This window comes from Bombus vancouverensis, unplaced genomic scaffold (genome assembly GCF_051014615.1).
Source record: "Bombus vancouverensis nearcticus unplaced genomic scaffold, iyBomVanc1_principal scaffold0028, whole genome shotgun sequence".
In the NCBI taxonomy this organism is placed as follows: Eukaryota; Metazoa; Arthropoda; class Insecta; order Hymenoptera; family Apidae; genus Bombus; species Bombus vancouverensis.
This window is the reverse complement of record NW_027468919.1, coordinates 990461-1008720: the sequence shown is the minus strand read 5'-3', so window position 1 is coordinate 1008720 and position 18260 is coordinate 990461. Positions and strand designations below refer to the sequence as shown.

The following is an 18260-nucleotide window of genomic DNA, read 5'->3' as shown; positions in this document are numbered from 1 at the left end:
CTATGAACGGTGATTTATCGATGCAAGGTAGTATGAATAAGATATTTTATAATCTGCGAAAAAAGGTAAGGAATATTCTAGATTTTAGATTTTAGATTTTAGAATTTCCACGTCACAGACGAGTGTGTTTTGTTATTTGATTTGTAATATTGCTGCAGTTCTCTTAATAGCTGTTCGTTTCATGCGATACTGGCACATAGTATCTATGACTTTTGCTTCTAACAATTTTTATAATTAGGCTGTATCAAATATTTTTAACGTTCGTGTTTCATGAAAAATCATGTGTAACTCGTTGAATTCGCAAATGTAACAAAAAATTACATGAAAAAACTTATATTATTGTAATGAAAAAATAATTATATTAGGAGGAGAGTCGTATTTCGGAACGTCATCGGAACATATTATACCTTGTATGTGATTATTTGGAACACAATGGGTGAGTATATTATAATTAAAATATATTCCTAGTTCCATTTCTTTTGAATAGTGTCAGTGACCAATCGAAATAGAAATCAGTGGACATCGTGGAAAGAGAAGGCGAAACCAAATTTGAAAATTCGACATCGGTAATTCAGTAGTTAAGAATAACTTAATCGATAATGTAGATTAACTAGTTATAAACAAATATATGAAATATAAATTCAAATTATTCTTATCCATCTAAAAATTGGAAATTAAAGAGCAGAAGACAAGAAATTATCTTCGAGGATTTATATAGTAAATACATTCTTTTGCCTGTCTTACCTAGAGATAAAACAGTTGTTTGATGGTTATCTTATAGTGTTCAGTCATTGCGAAAAATATTTTTAATCAGTTAAAAACTATAATTAATTAAAAACTACATTTCTTTAGGTATATAGACATTAGCGATGTATTATTCCGGGAAGCTCGTCTATCTCCCGAACATCGGGTCTGCGACAACATCGATTTGGAAATTATCGTTGCAGAGTATGAAAATTATTACAAGATGAAATTTCAAAAATATCCCATATTGTGTAAGAAAATAACTGGAAGGGAAATGACGAGGGAAGTGACAAATGCAAGCAAAACGTAAGAATTTAAATTATTTAACGATATTAAACGGTATTCAACGTATTCAACGTATCGTATTACAATATGATCCAGTGTTTGTAGAAGTATTGAGACAAAAGCCAAATCTGTTAGTAAACAAGCGAGAAGTGAGCCTGTGAAAGAGACGAATCTACAGCAGAAGATAACTGATGACAATACGAATCATATTAATCTCGCAATGACAGTGACGTCAATATTTCCCAATGAGAGTGATGGACGTTCATCAGAAGAGCTATTTAACGTCCCAATGGAACAATCCATGCAATCGAAGATATTGAAATGCATTGAAAAGCTTTATTCAGATAATCCGGAATTACGAAAGATTGCTGAGGACATCTCATGCGTAAGTTATTTTCGATTAATATACGTATCGTAAAGCTTTTAAACGATAAAATTCCCGTCGATAAACCGTTCAACGTATATCGACGATGACATGATTTCAGAAACGCTTCAAATATCAAATTACGTAACACTTACTTAATATAGAGAAGACGCCATTTTATCTTTGTATCGTCACAGGAGATCATAGTAAACAAATTAAATGTACATTGGGATGACGTTATAGGCCTAGAGGAATGTAAAACCGCTGTTAAGGAGGCCGTTGTGTATCCCCTTAAGTATCATATCTTTTTTGATGGCCCGTTTTCCCCCTGGAAAGGTATTTTGCTGTATGGCCCACCTGGTACAGGTAAGATACTCGCATTCTTTTCATTTCTGTACGTGTTTACAAGAAATATACAAAACAGGGAAAACAAAGTTAGCGAAGGCAGTCGCGACAGAATGCCATTGCACCTTTTTTAACATAACTGCCAGCTCATTGGTCAGCAAATGGAGAGGCGATTCCGAGAAGTATATACGTGTAAGTTGCTTTGTCTATGTAAGTTTCTTTGTTCCTTTGTCTATGAAGGAGAGATTCTAGGTATAAAAAGATTTGATTTCATTTTTCGTCATTTATATATAAATAGAATAGTTGTTTGGAAAACGAAATGATATCATATTCGTGATGAGGCAATGAATTTAAAGAATTTCGAATATAATATTTAATGAATAATACATTTGTTAAACTGAACAGGTTTTATTTGAACTTGCCTATAGTCATTCGCCTACAATTATTTTTATCGACGAGATTGACTGGATCGCCACAAATAAAGGAGACTGTATATTGTCTGAACCTGCAAAGAGATTCAGATCAGAACTTCTTTCTAAATTGGATGGATTAGTGTCTAATGAGAATTCTAATGTAGTTCTTCTGGCTACAACTAATTCCCCTTGGTACGTATATCACGTTATTTCAATGTTTTCTAAGTAGAAAATATCGTAATATTTCTCCAAATTCCAAATATGTTATTGTGTTGTTTGAAGTATTCCTTCATTATTATTAATATAATAGAACGATAATATTTATTGTAAATATGTTATTAGGGGCATTGATGCAGCTTTACTCAGGCGTCTCGAAAAGCAAATATACGTATCATTACCCAATGAAGTTGCTCGACTTGGTATATTCAAATTGTACCTTAACAACCACTTATTAGAAAATACAGATATTGTACACCACATAGTAAAATGTACTGAAAGATATTCTTGTGCAGATATAAAATTGCTTTGTAAGCAAGCGTGACTACTAGAAATAAGCCCGATATGGAGGAGACTTGAAAAGAAAGAAACACCTGTTACCACTTTGAAATATGAATGAAAAAGTTATGAAATATTAGCAAAATTGTTAAAAAAAATGTCACCTACAGTTATGCAAATAGATAAATATGATACGTGGAACAAATAAATACGCAATCGTAAGGACAGATATTGAAAAATATAAATAAATGGATTATCGTTCGAGAAATCATTCGCATGTGTGTGCATGTGTGTATGCGCGCGTGTGTATGCGCGCATGGGTGTGCGCGCATGTGTGTCATGTGTGTCATGTGTGGGCGTGTGTGTGCGCGCACGCGCTATAGGCTAAGTTTAAAATGTTCGGTTGTATTATATCCTTGTATTATACATGTCGGAGATGAAAGGAAAACCGTAGCCTTCCCTTTGCAATTTTGAGGAAGCCTTCTAATGCTTTAGCCTAGATTTTATCATAACTGTAATTAAGCAATTGTCATTTGTAATTGTTTGATATTTGTGAAAGCGAAAGTGGGTTCGAGGTGACAACTGGTCGCCGAACGTAGCCACTGTCACGGGATAAACGTTTTGCCTGACGAAGGTGTGGATCGGTTGTATTGTTCTCCCTAGAAATCACATAGAATTGTACTTTAGAGATATCGATATAATGGGACACACGTTGTATTAGGAATCAATCTCCAGACAGAAACTGCCTAGTAACGGCGTTTGAATCTTTCTCGATGTTTCCAAAGAGTATACAACAAACTTTTGACAGAAATTGCCTAGCAACAACGATTGGAACCTTCTCGATGTTTCCAGCGAGCATATAACAAACAGATGCAGTCGTATAGCGAAAAAGATTTTCATCAGATATTCATTCGTGTGATCGCCTTGGAAAGTGTTACATCGAGCAATTTACCGAGTGTCTCAGCAATTGTATTTTGTGTTTAAAATTATTCTTCACATAGTAAAGAGTTATCCCGTTGACCGTGGATTCGTTTGAACCCCGGAACATTGTTAATAGCGTTAATTAAATTCATTATTCGTGAAACCTATCAATCGTTAATCTCATTATACGTTAAATTCATTATTCGTAAGACATATTATTCGTTCCTCTTATTGTTCGTTAAACTTATTAATCTTTAATCTAATTATTAGTTAAACTTATCGTTTGTTAATCTTATTATTTATTAAACTCATTATTCATAATATTTTGTAAAATCTTGTTTATTCGCGTAAATATATTCTGTTTCGTAAAACAATGGCTAATTATTCGTTCCTCTTATTGTTCGTTAAACTTATTAATCTTTAATCTAATTATTAGTTAAACTTATCGTTTGTTAATCTTATTATTTATTAAACTCATTATTCATAATATTTTGTAAAATCTTGTTTATTCGCGTAAATATATTCTGTTTCGTAAAACAATGGCTAATTATTCGTTCCTCTTATTGTTCGTTAAACTTATTAATCTTTAATCTAATTATTAGTTAAACTTATCGTTTGTTAATCTTATTATTTATTAAACTCATTATTCATAATATTTTGTAAAATCTTGTTTATTCGCGTAAATATATTCTCTGTTTCGTAAAACAATGGCTAATTCAAACGAAGGATCATTACGCGCCTTAAATCCTAATGATAACCCGACATATATATGTGAGTGTATTTTATCAAAAATATGTTTTTTATGTTTTCTTATCTTAGTAATTATTTTTAAAAAAGTCTTAAAGTCTTATATGAAAATAAAGCTGTTCTTTATTTCAAATAATTGAAGTAAATAAATACAATGAGTTTTATATTTTATTATATCTTATATTATCGTTATATTGTTATTGAAAAAATTGATATAATCAACAGTTCTTCCTGTTCTCTTGATTGTTTCTTGCTTGTTTCAAACCATGATAATAACCTACAAAAGAAATAACATAGTCCATTGAAAATTTAATATACAATAAAATACTTATATGAAATAATTACCTGTGTAATATACCATGTAACCACTAATATACCATGACATCAACATACTTGAAAGTGCGTCTGTATCATTATCTGGTAATCTAGTACATTTTATTAAAATTTCGTATTTTTTTTTCCAAATAAAATGTTAAACTTATTCCAAATTACTTATTAATATTAGAAGTATTCAGCATTCCATTAGAATTTTTAAATTGTACTTACTTGGTCATTAATTGTGGTGGTAAAGGAGGTGCAGGTGGCATTATATCAGTCATCGAATTGAAAGATGGTCCCGGTATGAAGCGATGTTTATACGCATTTGCTTCTTCAGAGTCACAATCCATTTTTTCTACATTATATTTTTTCGAATTTACATTTGTAGAAAAATTAGTCTCACAAGTCTCGTCGTTCTCTTCATTGAATTTCTCTTCCAAAGCTTTCTTTTGTTGTGCTATTTGACTTTGCAAACCTTCTGATTCTAAAAGAGAACTCAACTCGACTTTCTCTGTATTACCATAGCCTAAACACAGAGTAAAAGAAATTTTTGTCATTTAATAGAATGACTGAGTGCCATTCAGTTACCGTCCTTACAGGCAATGTATTAGAATTTCCCGTGCATAAATGTATATGTATAAATGTTTGCCTTGAAATATGTAGTAATAATCACTCGTCTAATGAGGAGAATTATATTCCAAGCAGCTAATAATGAACAATAAGTAACATGCATGTTTATGGTTCATGACCCTATATCCCACTATATCATCTATGGGTCTCCCCATAGACATTGACAGGTACTCCTGCCCAGTTAAGGACCTGCTGAATGACACTGTAATAGACTATGCGAAAGCCTTTACTTCATATATATATGTATTTTTAGTACATTTCTTAATTGACATAACCATCATGCTAAAGGTATTACCTACAAATTTTACAACGCACGTGCCATTGTTTTCGTAAATTTTTTATATTATAGCTTCATAAATTTCTCCATCCTCTGAGTATATTGCACGACAAGGTGCTCCTATGATCCATTTCTATAGAGAAAAGATGTGTATACAAATAAATATAAGTAAATAGCAAAATAAAATAATTTGCTTCTTAATCAATATATTTAATAATATTCTGTATCAAATTTGTAATATTCTATCAAAATCACAACCTTGTGTAATTTACTTGCGTGTTTAGGCTGCTTAAGATTTTGTAGGTTTCCTTTCGGTTGAGAATTTCCAACATCCATTCCCATTCGCTTGATAACTTCTTCTTTTGCTAAATTTATTGCTTTATCATATGCTTCTATTAATGCACTATCATCCCAAACATTATCATTGGCTGTGTCTGTATCCTTTTGAGATAGCAAATTATACGTTATTAATATTGATACAAGTATTTTATTATCAAACTATTGCAAATTATCATATATGTCATTTTTCAAAAATCGACTAAAAGGTAATGGATACTGTTAATTACTATTATGCTAAGATCTTGTACTAAAATAATGTTAAAACCATTACGTTTCCATTACCATACATACGTTTCCATTTCCTCGTATAAAAAGAACATTCATATCATCTGCCATTTTAAAATAACATCATTTAAATATTGAATTTGCTTCTGAAATATTAATTTGTCTCATTTCTTTAACTCTAACACATTGTAAACAATGATGACATTATACCAACTATAATACTAAAAATCTATTCCCCATTCATTCGAAAGATTATTTTTTGAAGCAAGGTTAACATTGAATGTTCCCAGACTTCAATAACTGTATTTTACTTTCTTTACAATATCTAACAATATATTAGAATACTATAAAAAAATATTGTATGCACAAAAAACTGTTTATAGCGAAATAGCAAAAGAATTAATCACATATTATAACTAAAACGAGATTATTAAGTAGATTATATTATACTGCATATGCGTTAGTGTTTCAGCTGGTAAATATAGTTTTTATATCTGAAGATAAATAAGATTTAATTCTATAAAATTGCATAATGAATTATACATCTATCTATTACTATTCGTATTTCCCCTTAGTTGTATGTTGTCAATAGCATCAATCACGAACATATAAATAAATATAGAAGAAACCGTTCGCAAATGGAAAGGGAAAAATGAACATGGAAGACAAGAAAGTTTTCTTCAGGTTTAGCGTATGCGTGATACGCTTTGAATGTCTCAGATAAAGATAAAGATACTCTGCTCATTTCTATTTGTTCCGCAGAACGAGAAATTTGTTATCTTTCATATTGGTTTTTACGATTCAATTTTTGGGCAGTTTTCCCTAGCGAGTGTCGGTCCCTGTTTGATATAACCAGACCGTAATTTATACAGATATGTATTATAGATATATATTTGTAAAACTGAAATCAGATGAAATAAATGTTGCCTGAGGTTTTAAACGTTTAATAAAAACAATATTTCATTTGGAAAAAATGTAAGATATGTAAAATTACACATTGATCATTTTGCTGGTCTTGTATCATAAAACGTGTGGCCCGAAGAGCACGTGTCCGGTAGAGATACGTCACTTGTGTTAGGAATCGTTTTATAACCTATCACAGTAAAGGAACGTCCCAGTATAGCAGCCGAAGAATGCCGTGAAAGTTTCTGTACAAAGTACAATTGATCTACAATTGATATTTTCCGCAATATCTGGTGTTCGGTCAGGGTGTCCCATACTCATGATATTTATGACAGTGGAATAGCGTTAGTAAATCAATTACAAAAATTTTCGAGATCAATTCTCGGTATTGCATCAAATTATTCAAAATATACAAGCAACACAACGTTGCCCTTTTTGCAGGCAACAAGAGGAATATCGACCACGCAACCACTTTCAGAAAAACAAGAGTAAGTGATACAAATTTTCTTGTGCTTTCCTTCTTTTTTTAATAGAATTTCAGTACTTACCTTCCAATATAAAATTGGTGTCAAAATAATAATGCTAATAATAATGTCTAAGAAATTTTTCTCTTTGTAGGAGTACAACATCTAGAAAAATAACATAGTATTAATAGAATAGTATTAATAAGAACAACATTGACAGTGAACAACTAAAAATATAACACTGTTATAAATATATGATATACGAATTTTATTTATATATTATTAAGACAAGTATATCTTATTTTTAAATTATTTCTATTACCATAAGTGATACATATAATTAAGGTATAATTAAGAGAAGATTAATTGAAGAAACACAAAAAATAAAGAAAATAATTATATTGAGATAATTTTTATCTTTCATAAATATTATTTTCAGAGTAAATATAACGTTTGTTAAAGCAAGTGGAGAGAGAATCAAAGCAAAGAGAAAGTTGGAGATACTATATTAGGCATAGTAGTAAATAATGAAATTGATTTAGATGGATATGGTATGTTTTAAAGAAGCATAATTTACTTAATTTAAAATAAATAATTTTGAGGTAGAAAATATTTGAAAATTTTCATTTTTATCAAGTTTAATATTCTTATTATTTTTAACTTTTGATACTTTATTATATAAGTATGTTGTAATATTAAAATATAATTGATATAGGTGCTTGTGAAGGAACATTAACTTGTAGTACGTGCCATTTAATATTTTCGAAAGAAGTTTATGATGCACTTCCTGACAACCCAACAGATGAAGAATTAGACATGTTGGATTGAGCATATGAATTAACAGATACGTTAGTTCATAATAATCAGTATCAAATCATTCACATTATTAATTCTATTACCTTTTAATATTTTATAAAGTGAATTTTTCTATTTAAATTTATGTAAAAACAGGTTAGTATTGGGTATTTCGAAATCTGCATCTCAATGTAGAATTTCAAATCGCTATCTCTGAATACTACGAAACTGAAATTATAATAAATTTTCATAGTTTTTTATTTATGACCCTATAATCATTACAAATCTATGTTGGAATTAGCATATTTACAATGTTGATTTTCAAATGGATAAATAGAAATCTTATTGTGTATTAGTATTAATTTGTATAGCAATAAATATATTTATTGACATATTCAGTTATATAATATTTAATTTCAGGTCACGGCTAGGCTGTCAAATAGTAATGTCTAAGGAACTAGATGGAATTGAGGTAAGAGTTACATCAACAATTAATGATGCAAGAGCATAACTGAAATTATCTATAGGTTTTTGAAAATTTGTATACAATGTTATACATCTCTTGTTAAAAAAACCCTTGTTATAATTATTAAAATATTGGTATTAAAAAAATATAATAAAGAATCTTGTGTTTAAATGTGAAGCTTATATATATACATATGTTATAGTATAATTGCAATTTTGATATTTGTACATTGCCATTGTAAAAAGCCTATCCAATTATGAAGAAAATATATCTTTTATTTTTAATATACAGGGTGTCAATTTTAAAACGTTCATCTAAATTATTTTCGTTACTATTAAAGATAAGAAGAAATTACTAAGGAAGACTTAAATGGTTTTAAGATGTGTACTTGGTTATGATAAAAAAGACTCTTGTGGAATAAATTTTGCAACTTCTGAAAGATTAGATAAAAGCTTAGAACCTAAAAAATAATTTGAAATTAATTTCGTTTAGATATACTGTTTGATTTCTTAGCTGTGGGCAAGTTTAAAAGATCATCAAACTCATGGTCAACAAAACAACAGAAATGTACATGCAATGCTTTTTCGTTTCACAACAAGTTATCTGACACTATCATCATTTTCGTGGCACATGCAACATTATCGATTCAGTATAGTAATGTTTTGGATTAAAACAAATGTCTCGACATTGGTGCAAAATATTTCAACCTTTAAGGACTAAAATTAAAACTTATGAGTTTGTTTATAATTTTAATAGATTTTATTAATATTGTGTTTACTGGTTTATTAATTACAAGAAAGTTTGTAAAAGACAAGAAAGTTTTACGTAAAAAGTACAAATATTCTTTCAACAAAATTAGTCAAATCACATCATTATTTATACATATTGTATATAAATAAAATATGCGGATATATTACTTTACCCTAGAATTAAAATTCAATAATATTGAGGAATCTTATTTATTCAGATTTTGTACATTATCGCTTCTAACCTCGGATAATAGAACAACAAATTAAATATTTTTAAACAAAAAAACTTTGTTCCTTTGTTTGATTTCCCTTGCTCGCGTTTCTTAACTACTTAGATATAAAATACTTACGTTTTCGAAAATTCATACTTCACAAGCTACTAAACGCTTTATCTGTTCAGAATAATTTATTGTTTTCTTAACTAGGTACATACCAAATACATCTATTAAGTTGGTATTTCTCATAATTACCAGTACATAAAGCTAAAACACTTTTGTACTATGCTTGTTATACATGGATCTAACAAATAATTTAACTTGTGTATTGTCGTTTGTATATTTTGTTACGTGTAAAATATTCTATTTCTACACTACTTACAAGTTCGATAAAGTGTACATTACACATCGTGAAATTTACATATTTTCACTTGGTTACCCTGCCCAATTCGAATATAATTCAGAACGTATGTGCTATATTTATATATTCTGCATTTGTTTTGTATATTATGTACACTGATCTGATCTTTGTAAACGCGAGTTTTACGATATTAATGAGAAATTTGCCAATTTAATGGAAGTTGTTAATTTTTTCTGGCACGTTTCACGTTAGCAGACATTTTTCTTAAGTTACAGTCGAAAAGTGTTTTTATGTAAAAGAATAGGAATGATCAAGTTATTTTAAGATGACAAGATATTTCACGTTTTCTATTTAAATATAGCGTTAAATTTTAATTCCGTCAATTCGTATATACTCATACATCGAATTTCCTTTTCTCATGTCATTTCTTTTCTTTCATTTCACATTTAATTACAAAGATAAAGTGTAAGTACGTTCCTCATAAAATTAATATCAAATGTCGCAAAATATACAAAAGTAAACTAAGAAGAGGGGTACATATTATTACACAAACTGTCGTTCATATTGCATATGTACATATGCAGTATAAAAACAATACTTTTTAGTTTTTAATCTCTTGTTTAAATAATCGTAATATCTAAATTTGTATCGGTCATTGATTCGATATAACTGCGTTTATTGGAAGTAATTAAGCTATAGCCTGCGCACAAGAGAAGAAGGAACAAACACGTATAGTATACACGCTTAAATAACAAAATTAAGTCAGTTTACGTTCAATGTGAACTTGATCAAAGTTCCAGTCTCGAATTATAGAGTTTCTTACTATCAGTTTACAAAATTCGATATTACGATTATGTACCGTATTTGAAAAACATAAAATGCTTTGTTCAATTTTAAATAAAACTAATATTTACCAAAGCGAATACGAAAAAAATGTTATCATCAAACTCAATTTTCAATTATCAAACTTAATCCAGCACAAATACAAATGTTATTCGTGCTTTTTTACTTTTACTACTTTTCAACTCTCTATAGTTCGAGATTTGAGTTCCGCTAACTTTCTTTCTACTGCGCATGCGCAACAGGAAAACTTGAATTACACGTAATAGTCAAAAATTCGAGTAGTCAAAAAATCTTATCCTTTCGTGGCAGCGAAAGTAACCTAGGACTAGAGGTTCCATAACATTAATAATAATAAGGCAATAATATTAATATTAATAATAATGTAATCAAGTACTACTAACAATATTAATAATAATAATAATAGTATGGTAATGGCAAGATACAGGCGGGTATAAATTAATCATTCCTTTCGTAATATCTACGACGTCTTCGGGATATTCTTTAGAAATTACTTTATTTCTGGTCAATATTCATTAACGAGCAACTTTTCTCTCTGTTTCTTATCACGATCTTTTTCACTTCATCACAATTGTACCGTTAGAAATTATTCAAAACATTGTTAAAATGTCCATGAAATATATGCAATTGCCGTATTGAATAAGCGAGTAATGAAGTTGCTGTATCACTGAATAAAAGTGAAATCTCCAATGCGTGTGCTCAAGTATATAAGTTAAAAAAAGATTGGTACATCAATGCCTATTATTCTTAATCAATATTCATCATTTAACAATTAGGACCGAATTTTTACAAACCAACTCTAAACCACGACCCAATTTACAAATAAAAAGATCGATGTGTAAATTAACTATCAATTATTAATCTTCAATCCTATGTGAAGATATAATGTTCGGACCAAATTTCTAAACTAACGTGGACAATTCATGCGGACTATTGGTGGTTGCTGCGCTACTTAGATCCAATGTGGCAGCCGGAAGACCAGGACTGACGCTGCCGGTTGCTTCGCGTGGCAAATGCTGCGATCTATTTAGCTTATTTCCAGGACTCGGTGGCGATCTATCTGCTGATGTATCCGGTGGCGTAACCACGTTTCTGTGTCCGCTCACGTTCTGATGATTGTGCGTCGCCGCGATCGGAGCTGGCGATGAGAGCAACAAGGGCGGTGGGGACATTGACACGTGTCGATGATGATGATGCTGATGATAGTGTTGGTACTGTGCAGCTCGGCCGTGCATTGCGTGGCTGGTATTTAGTTGGTTCGTCACGGGCCCGACTTTCGTTGGGCAGCCAGCATGGTGGATGGTTAACGGGCCACGTAGTTGTTGTTGCTGTTGTAGCTGGGGCTGGTTCTGGTGCTGTTGCAGCTGCTGCTGACGCTGCAGCTGTACCGCCGCTTCGCACTGTTCGCGCGCTAACGCCTTCACGGCATTCGTCTTCTCCTACGAAATAAGAATGATAGGTTAGGTTGTAGTCAGGGGCCATAACAAATTAAAAAAGTTATAATATAAGAATTTACATTTTAGTTGAAATGATTCTAGTTAGGAATAAGTATTAAAGATGATTCAAATCTTTTTCGTTACCGATAACCATGGTGAAAACTCTTTTGGATTACTTTCAGCCATTGTCAATCTTATTGTCAATACTACATGCTTGAAGTAGAAGGAGGGGTACAGAGAAAAAGACTTTTTCTCAGCAAATATAATCGTTACTCAATTATTTTGTTCAACAGTTTTACAAATCTCCCAAAAATAAACGAGAATACGAAAATACACTGAATATCGTGTGTATGGTTATTTATAAAATCCCCTTGAAATAGTTGCGATCGCGGATCACATAAACAAACGAACCTGTCATTCTACAGAGTATCTTTTTCGGTGAAATTATGCAAACGTAAATGTAACTTCGGTAGAACTCCTCGAGAACTTGTAAGCTTATATGACTCTGACCCAACCAGTCCATTCTAAAGTGTATAATTTATAAAAGGGGATTATATTAATACGCGGAGGATGTGGTAGGTGGTAAGTTTTGCATATGAATGTTTGTTGATACAACGAATGGTTAAATGGAGGTTTTCATGAATGTGATAAGGACTAGATCGAATGTTTTAACACTTATAACTAGAATGCGTATTTTTATACAAGTTTGTAGTTTTACGAACATAATCAAAGAAATAAAATTTTAATCGAGATTTGTTTTCTTATATACGTATATTTTAGCGCATTTTGTGCATTTTGCGCCATTTGCGTACTTTTCAATTTCGCACGAACGTATAAAGATCCGCAATATAATTATAACGCTTCTTAAAAATGTGAAAAATTCTGGTTTCCTAAAAGCTTGCAATTGATTTCAGAAAAATTTTTATGAACTCTACCAGATAAATTATGGTAACTCTGAAAAACAAAATTTCACGATAAAATGATTTCCGGGTAAAATACACATAAAAGATGATTTAGACGTGTTTGAACGTGTTCGTTTTCTTTTTTAATAGCGATATGTTCTTACCCTCTGCCACACAAAGACGTTATGGACCATTGCGTATCCACAAAACACGATGCCAAGGCCTATGAAAACCGACGCAACGATTGCCGGCGTCGAATGAAACTGGATGAATGTATACAATATCATACCTGAAAGCATTGTTAGAGGATCATTATAACACGTTTGCCATAACAAGCGGGACAAAGAATCAGCGCAAATACATATTCTCAATACATATAATTCTCGAAGCGTAAACTATATACATATGCTTTTCATTGAAATTTTCAATACTAGTCGCAAATTATTTTTCAATTAATTTATTATTTAAGTCTTTATATATCAATTCTCGACGAATAAATTACTTAAATTATAGAGAATCTATCTTCAGACAATAGAGAATTCAATATTTTTGGTCGTTAAGTAATTTACAAATTTCTAAAACGATTACGTTCGAAGTTTTGGACAGTATTTGAAGTTTCTAACATGACATTAAAAAAAAATAAATAAATTTTATGATATAATTAAAAAAACATTGTAGTCTATCATAATTTCTATTCCGTCAAATTTATTAAAACGCAGTTTTCTTCTGAACAGAGTCAAAATGTCCGTCTTGAATCGAGTTCAACAGCTTAACGATCGATCGAGCGAATGATAGCTGTGTAAACTAGCATGACACAACGTAAACCTTAGATTAGATCTCGATCCATCCACCAGTCGTATTCATGCATGACATGAATATTCTGTTTCAGCTCTTTATAAATTAATCTGTTAAAACTTCCCTAAAAGACGATCATTTTTTATTTTTCTAAGAAAAATAATGACTATTCGGCGTTAAAATTAACTTTATTTCCATTGGATTTCTAAACTGATTTCATACACTCAGAGATAGTTCACAGTATCTTTTAGATTCATGCCTGAATTCAAGAAAAATTAAACGTATAACTTATGTACTAGTATCTTTCAAAAGGTTAAAGTTGACAGAATTGAAGGAATTGGTTCTTACCAGTTAGAAAGACGGGAATGCTAATGAAAAACCCTCCGACAGCACATATCCGGCTGATGGATGATTTTTGCAGGTACTTGTTACTCCTGAAACAGACAAAATTTGAAGTGAAAGTCAGTTTCACGATTCTATGATAATTGAGCGAAATATAAAGGAACCAGTTTTTTGTTTAACAGCCAAGAATCTTTCAAAAATTCTACTGTAATTGATACTTCAAATATATTTAGTCAGACAAAGGATAATCATAATCGCAACGTTAATCTTAACTTTAATTCAAGGATCAAACAGTATCATTATACATATAAAAGTAAACATAAAGTCTATCCACATTATTGTTATTATTATTATTATTATTATTATATGTTATTCTATAATTGATTTTTATTTCTTTATTATCAATATTATTCTATTTTCTATAATGATTCAATTATAGATCTTATTTTTTGTCAATCATATTTCACTGAAAAGATCACTTTGAAAATAATCTAATAGTAAAAAATGAAAAATAATCTTTTTCTACCTTGTCTTCATTTTTTACAAACTCTGTCCACCGCCGTAAACCTATTAAATGCATGAAACGACAAAGCAAAGCTGCTTCACATAATTCCCCGCTCACGCAGTGTCAATCAGCTCACGACCGCAAACGATACTGCTAATTTCCAGCGACCACGAACGATTTCACCGTAATTGCCGGTGTGAAATTTACCAATACGTGCTCGAATTGGTCAATAATGGATAGAGCGCTCTTGCACACACTAATCTACCAACAAATAATATTGACTCAATTGAACAACAGCGCCTAGATTAACGGACAAACCGCATGTTCCAAACAGATTTACAATCACGGCAGAAAATACATGTCGTTATAGATGTTTCCTGGTCAAGACTAATTTCCACGCGTTAAGAACATTGTAACCGGAATCTAGGAAGAACTAGCACTTCCTGGAATAATACTATTGTGTCCTCGATGAATGTCTCTCCGCAATGCCCTCGAGTGAGTTGTTTTTGTCTTTGGTCGTACGACGTCCGGGATGAGAATTCGGGGAACGGTTTTGCGCTGCTTTAATACTCGCACAACCATCCATCCATGGGACTGCATCTTTTTAGGAGGACCAGTGATTAATCTTTTCCCACTCATTTTCATCTCTAATTTCTCATGAGGCTAAGATTCCTGCATCTTTTATCATAATAATTTATTAATACTATTAATAAATTGAGACAATTTTACACGTCGTATTTTGCGTTATAAGATGACTTGTAATTTGTAAAATTTACCTGTAAAATTCCTTTGTTTGTTTTACCGAAGCAATAGTTGGCATTTCTATACGACAATAAGAATTTGTTAATACTAATAATTTGTAAGGTTATCATGTTATCATTCTTCTAATGGATAGTATATTATTGAAACTTTTTTTAATATTGAAATGCGATATTTTTTTGGAGAAGAAGTGCATAGTAGTAAAGAGTTGAATTCTACGGACGTAAAAAGTGGACATAACATTTTCTGTACATGGAGTCGCCTGGCCTAAACATTTTATGATTTCCGGGCAAAAAACAGACGAATCCAGCGCTGATTTTAAAGCAGCTTCATCCAAATAAGCCACAATAAGAAATTCCCACGAAACAGTTGCGTTCATCCCCTTTCGAGGTCGCCGACCTCTTTGAATGCGTTTCAAGTGCGTCGTACCAATGAAACTTCGAGTTCTAGATTAATTTCTCAGCCTTTTGCGTTAAATTTAACCTTCCGCGTTAGTGTATTTCGGACGAGCTCCTATTTTACGCTTTCGTCGACTTCACCAACGTAACACGCAGCATCCGCAAGTAAAACTGTCTCTTAAATTTGATGTGACACCGATACACGACGAGAAGAATCACAATGCCATTTTTATTCCACTTCGTTAATTTTTCGTCGTAAGGTTTAGCTGTAAATAGGATTAAAAAAATTTAGATTAACGAGGAATTTAAAATTGATCTGTTAAATCAACAATTTCCATTAGTTGTCAATAGATTTTATAAACCTCAGATTACTGAGAAATTATACACATTGCAAAATATTTACCATTGGTTACCCACGCTACACGTAAATTTGATCAATCTACCAATGCACTAACACTGCAATAAATTTCTATTGCAACATTCCACACTCCTTTGCCGCACCTTAAACTCCTCGCTAGATTTATTCCACCTTAAAGTGTCACATAACTCCTACGACACCGATATCAAATCTTAAACTCCACCAAATTCCAGAGAAACTTGATTTCGTCGAAAGTAAGAGATTAAACTTAAAAAGCAATTTATTTCATCTTTAAACTATCCCAAACTTCTTAAATATAATTTATATATATATTTCGGAGATGAAAGAACACCGGAGCATTTGGAATTTTGGATAATTCCGCAACATTGTAACCTAGAATCTACTATAGCTGTAATTGAACAATTGTAGTTATTCAACCCGATTGTAATTGTTCGAGAGTCGTGATAATGAGCTTGGGCTCGAGGCGACAGTCAGTCGCCGAACGTAGTCGCGGTCACGGGATGAACGCTTTGTCTAACAAAGGTATGGAGTAATTCTATAGCTCTCCTTAAAAGAAATATTCGTGGCGACACGCGACAGTAAACATTCCAACGGTTTCTGTCCCGTGGCTCGCCACGCGCAGACCCTATTCTTCGAGTAAGATGATTGCCAGATGTCGATGCGTCTCCGCAGTACATGTTCGGCTAGCCCGAGGGCCCGTTATAAATCTTAAGGTTTAGTTAACTAAAGTCCTTCAAACAGACAAACAGTCTCTGTCCCAACTACAGGAAGATAGGGGAGACATATTTTTCAAAGAGCGGCGTCTCCCACTAGCAACTTTCCCTCGAGGGCGGCTAGCATCTTTTTCTAACCACCGATATGGAGATTGACCAATTAGCAGCAACGTCAATTTCCCTTACTTTCTGAACGAAGGCTTTTCTCGACGAATCCGATGATCTCGTATCCTTAGACACACCCCGTTATAGTTTTCCTCTGTGGCATCATCGGGACGGGAAAGGCATTCTCGCTCGCGATCTCATCGATTAAAGAGTAACGCCTTCGCGATCAGTGATTATTTTCAGACTTAGACTTTGTGAGTACGTTCTGTTGTCATCCCGTTGGCCGCGGATTCGTTATTGAGCCCGAGAGCATCGTCACTAGTGTCGCGAGTGCCGAACTGCCGTGATTAATTGTCAAGACTGTAATAATTCTATCATTGCAATAAACTACGCCTGTGTGTACCGTATCAATGGCTAATCCTCGAGAAGATTCATTTGACGCCCACAACCCCATTCCCAGTGACGATCCGACATCAGAAGTGGGATCAGAACGGTTGCGAGCGCTGGAAGGGCAGGTCGCTGTCATGAACAACCTAATTCATACGCTAATGCAACGACCAAATACGGGAATCACCAAATTACCACATTTTAACCCAGAAGTCGCAGGCGCCGACCCAGCCGCGTGGTGCGCGGCTGTTAGTAGGGCCATGCAGAACAACCCCCTGCGAGATGACGCGCTATACTCTGCCTTAAGTGACTCTCTACAGGGTTCTGCAGCACATTGGCTGGCACGAATGACGGGAGACGGAGAAGTTACTTGGTCTAAAGTTAAGGAACGATTCCTTATACAGTTCGGTGGCCGAGAGACGACGTCCTCATCGTTAATCAAGGTATCCAGGGAATCGCGGGGAACGGGCGAATCCACGGGGGCGTTTGCCGGCCGTGTCCGTTCCCTCCTGCAGACGCGGTGGCAACATTCTACGCTAGACGAAATACTTAACGCTGTCACTCTCTACATATTAATTCCACACGACCAACGTCTTAAACGATTGGCCCTCACGAGCGATAT

General features: G+C 32.6%; 2 protein-coding genes, 1 long non-coding RNA gene and 1 pseudogene across 7 annotated transcripts; 2 read left to right on the top strand and 2 right to left on the bottom strand.

The window, feature by feature from the left end:
• Positions 1-234: 234 nt before the first annotated feature.
• LOC117165668 (katanin p60 ATPase-containing subunit A-like 2) lies at positions 235-4495 on the top strand. The gene is made up of 8 exons (XM_076626647.1): positions 235-436; positions 494-566; positions 853-1050; positions 1126-1414; positions 1591-1759; positions 1818-1930; positions 2144-2343; positions 2494-4495. The coding sequence occupies exons 1-8, from the start codon at positions 433-435 to the stop codon at positions 2690-2692; spliced, it is 1245 nt and encodes a 414-aa protein (XP_076482762.1). The 5' UTR covers positions 235-432; the 3' UTR covers positions 2693-4495.
• On the bottom strand, positions 4415-10649 carry LOC117162850 (survival of motor neuron protein-like; annotated as a pseudogene). The gene is made up of 7 exons (XR_013060971.1): positions 9831-10649; positions 7555-7635; positions 5798-5980; positions 5558-5672; positions 4861-5158; positions 4660-4739; positions 4415-4591 (listed from the first exon to the last, which is right to left on the bottom strand). The product of XR_013060971.1 is annotated as a survival of motor neuron protein-like (transcript).
• LOC117161845 (uncharacterized) lies at positions 6884-9019 on the top strand. Of its 3 annotated transcripts, XR_013061005.1 has the most exons (5): positions 6884-7494; positions 7625-7761; positions 7910-8021; positions 8186-8421; positions 8686-9019. It is a non-coding gene; the product is annotated as an uncharacterized LOC117161845 (long non-coding RNA). The 3 variants fall into 3 exon arrangements; XR_013061003.1 differs by having other exon boundaries at positions 6885-7494; positions 8186-9019; XR_013061004.1 differs by lacking the exon at positions 7625-7761 and having other exon boundaries at positions 6896-7494; positions 8186-9019.
• Positions 10650-11264: 615 nt separating the features above from the next.
• LOC117162299 (uncharacterized) lies at positions 11265-15793 on the bottom strand. Of its 2 annotated transcripts, XM_076626649.1 has the most exons (5): positions 15674-15793; positions 14919-15575; positions 14399-14484; positions 13420-13544; positions 11265-12356 (listed from the first exon to the last, which is right to left on the bottom strand). In XM_076626649.1, exons 2-5 carry the CDS (start codon positions 14927-14929, stop codon positions 11820-11822), a joined length of 759 nt encoding a protein of 252 aa, XP_076482764.1. In that variant the 5' UTR covers positions 14930-15575; positions 15674-15793; the 3' UTR covers positions 11265-11819. The 2 variants fall into 2 exon arrangements, with proteins under 2 accessions (XP_076482764.1, XP_033200058.2); XM_033344167.2 differs by having other exon boundaries at positions 14919-15752.
• Between the last annotated feature and the right edge of the window lie 2467 nt (positions 15794-18260).

Bases quoted from the DNA above. Each gene is read 5' to 3' on its own strand.
- LOC117165668 (XM_076626647.1), top strand. The intron at 567-852 runs GTAATTCAGTAG...ACATTTCTTTAG, and splicing joins AATTTGAAAATTCGACATCG to GTATATAGACATTAGCGATG. The intron at 1,931-2,143 runs GTAAGTTGCTTT...TAAACTGAACAG, and splicing joins ATTCCGAGAAGTATATACGT to GTTTTATTTGAACTTGCCTA.
- LOC117162299 (XM_076626649.1), bottom strand. The intron at 13,545-14,398 runs GTAAGAACCAAT...CAATGCTTTCAG, and splicing joins CATTCCCGTCTTTCTAACTG to GTATGATATTGTATACATTC. The intron at 12,357-13,419 runs GTAAGAACATAT...CTTATTTCGTAG, and splicing joins ACGTCTTTGTGTGGCAGAGG to GAGAAGACGAATGCCGTGAA.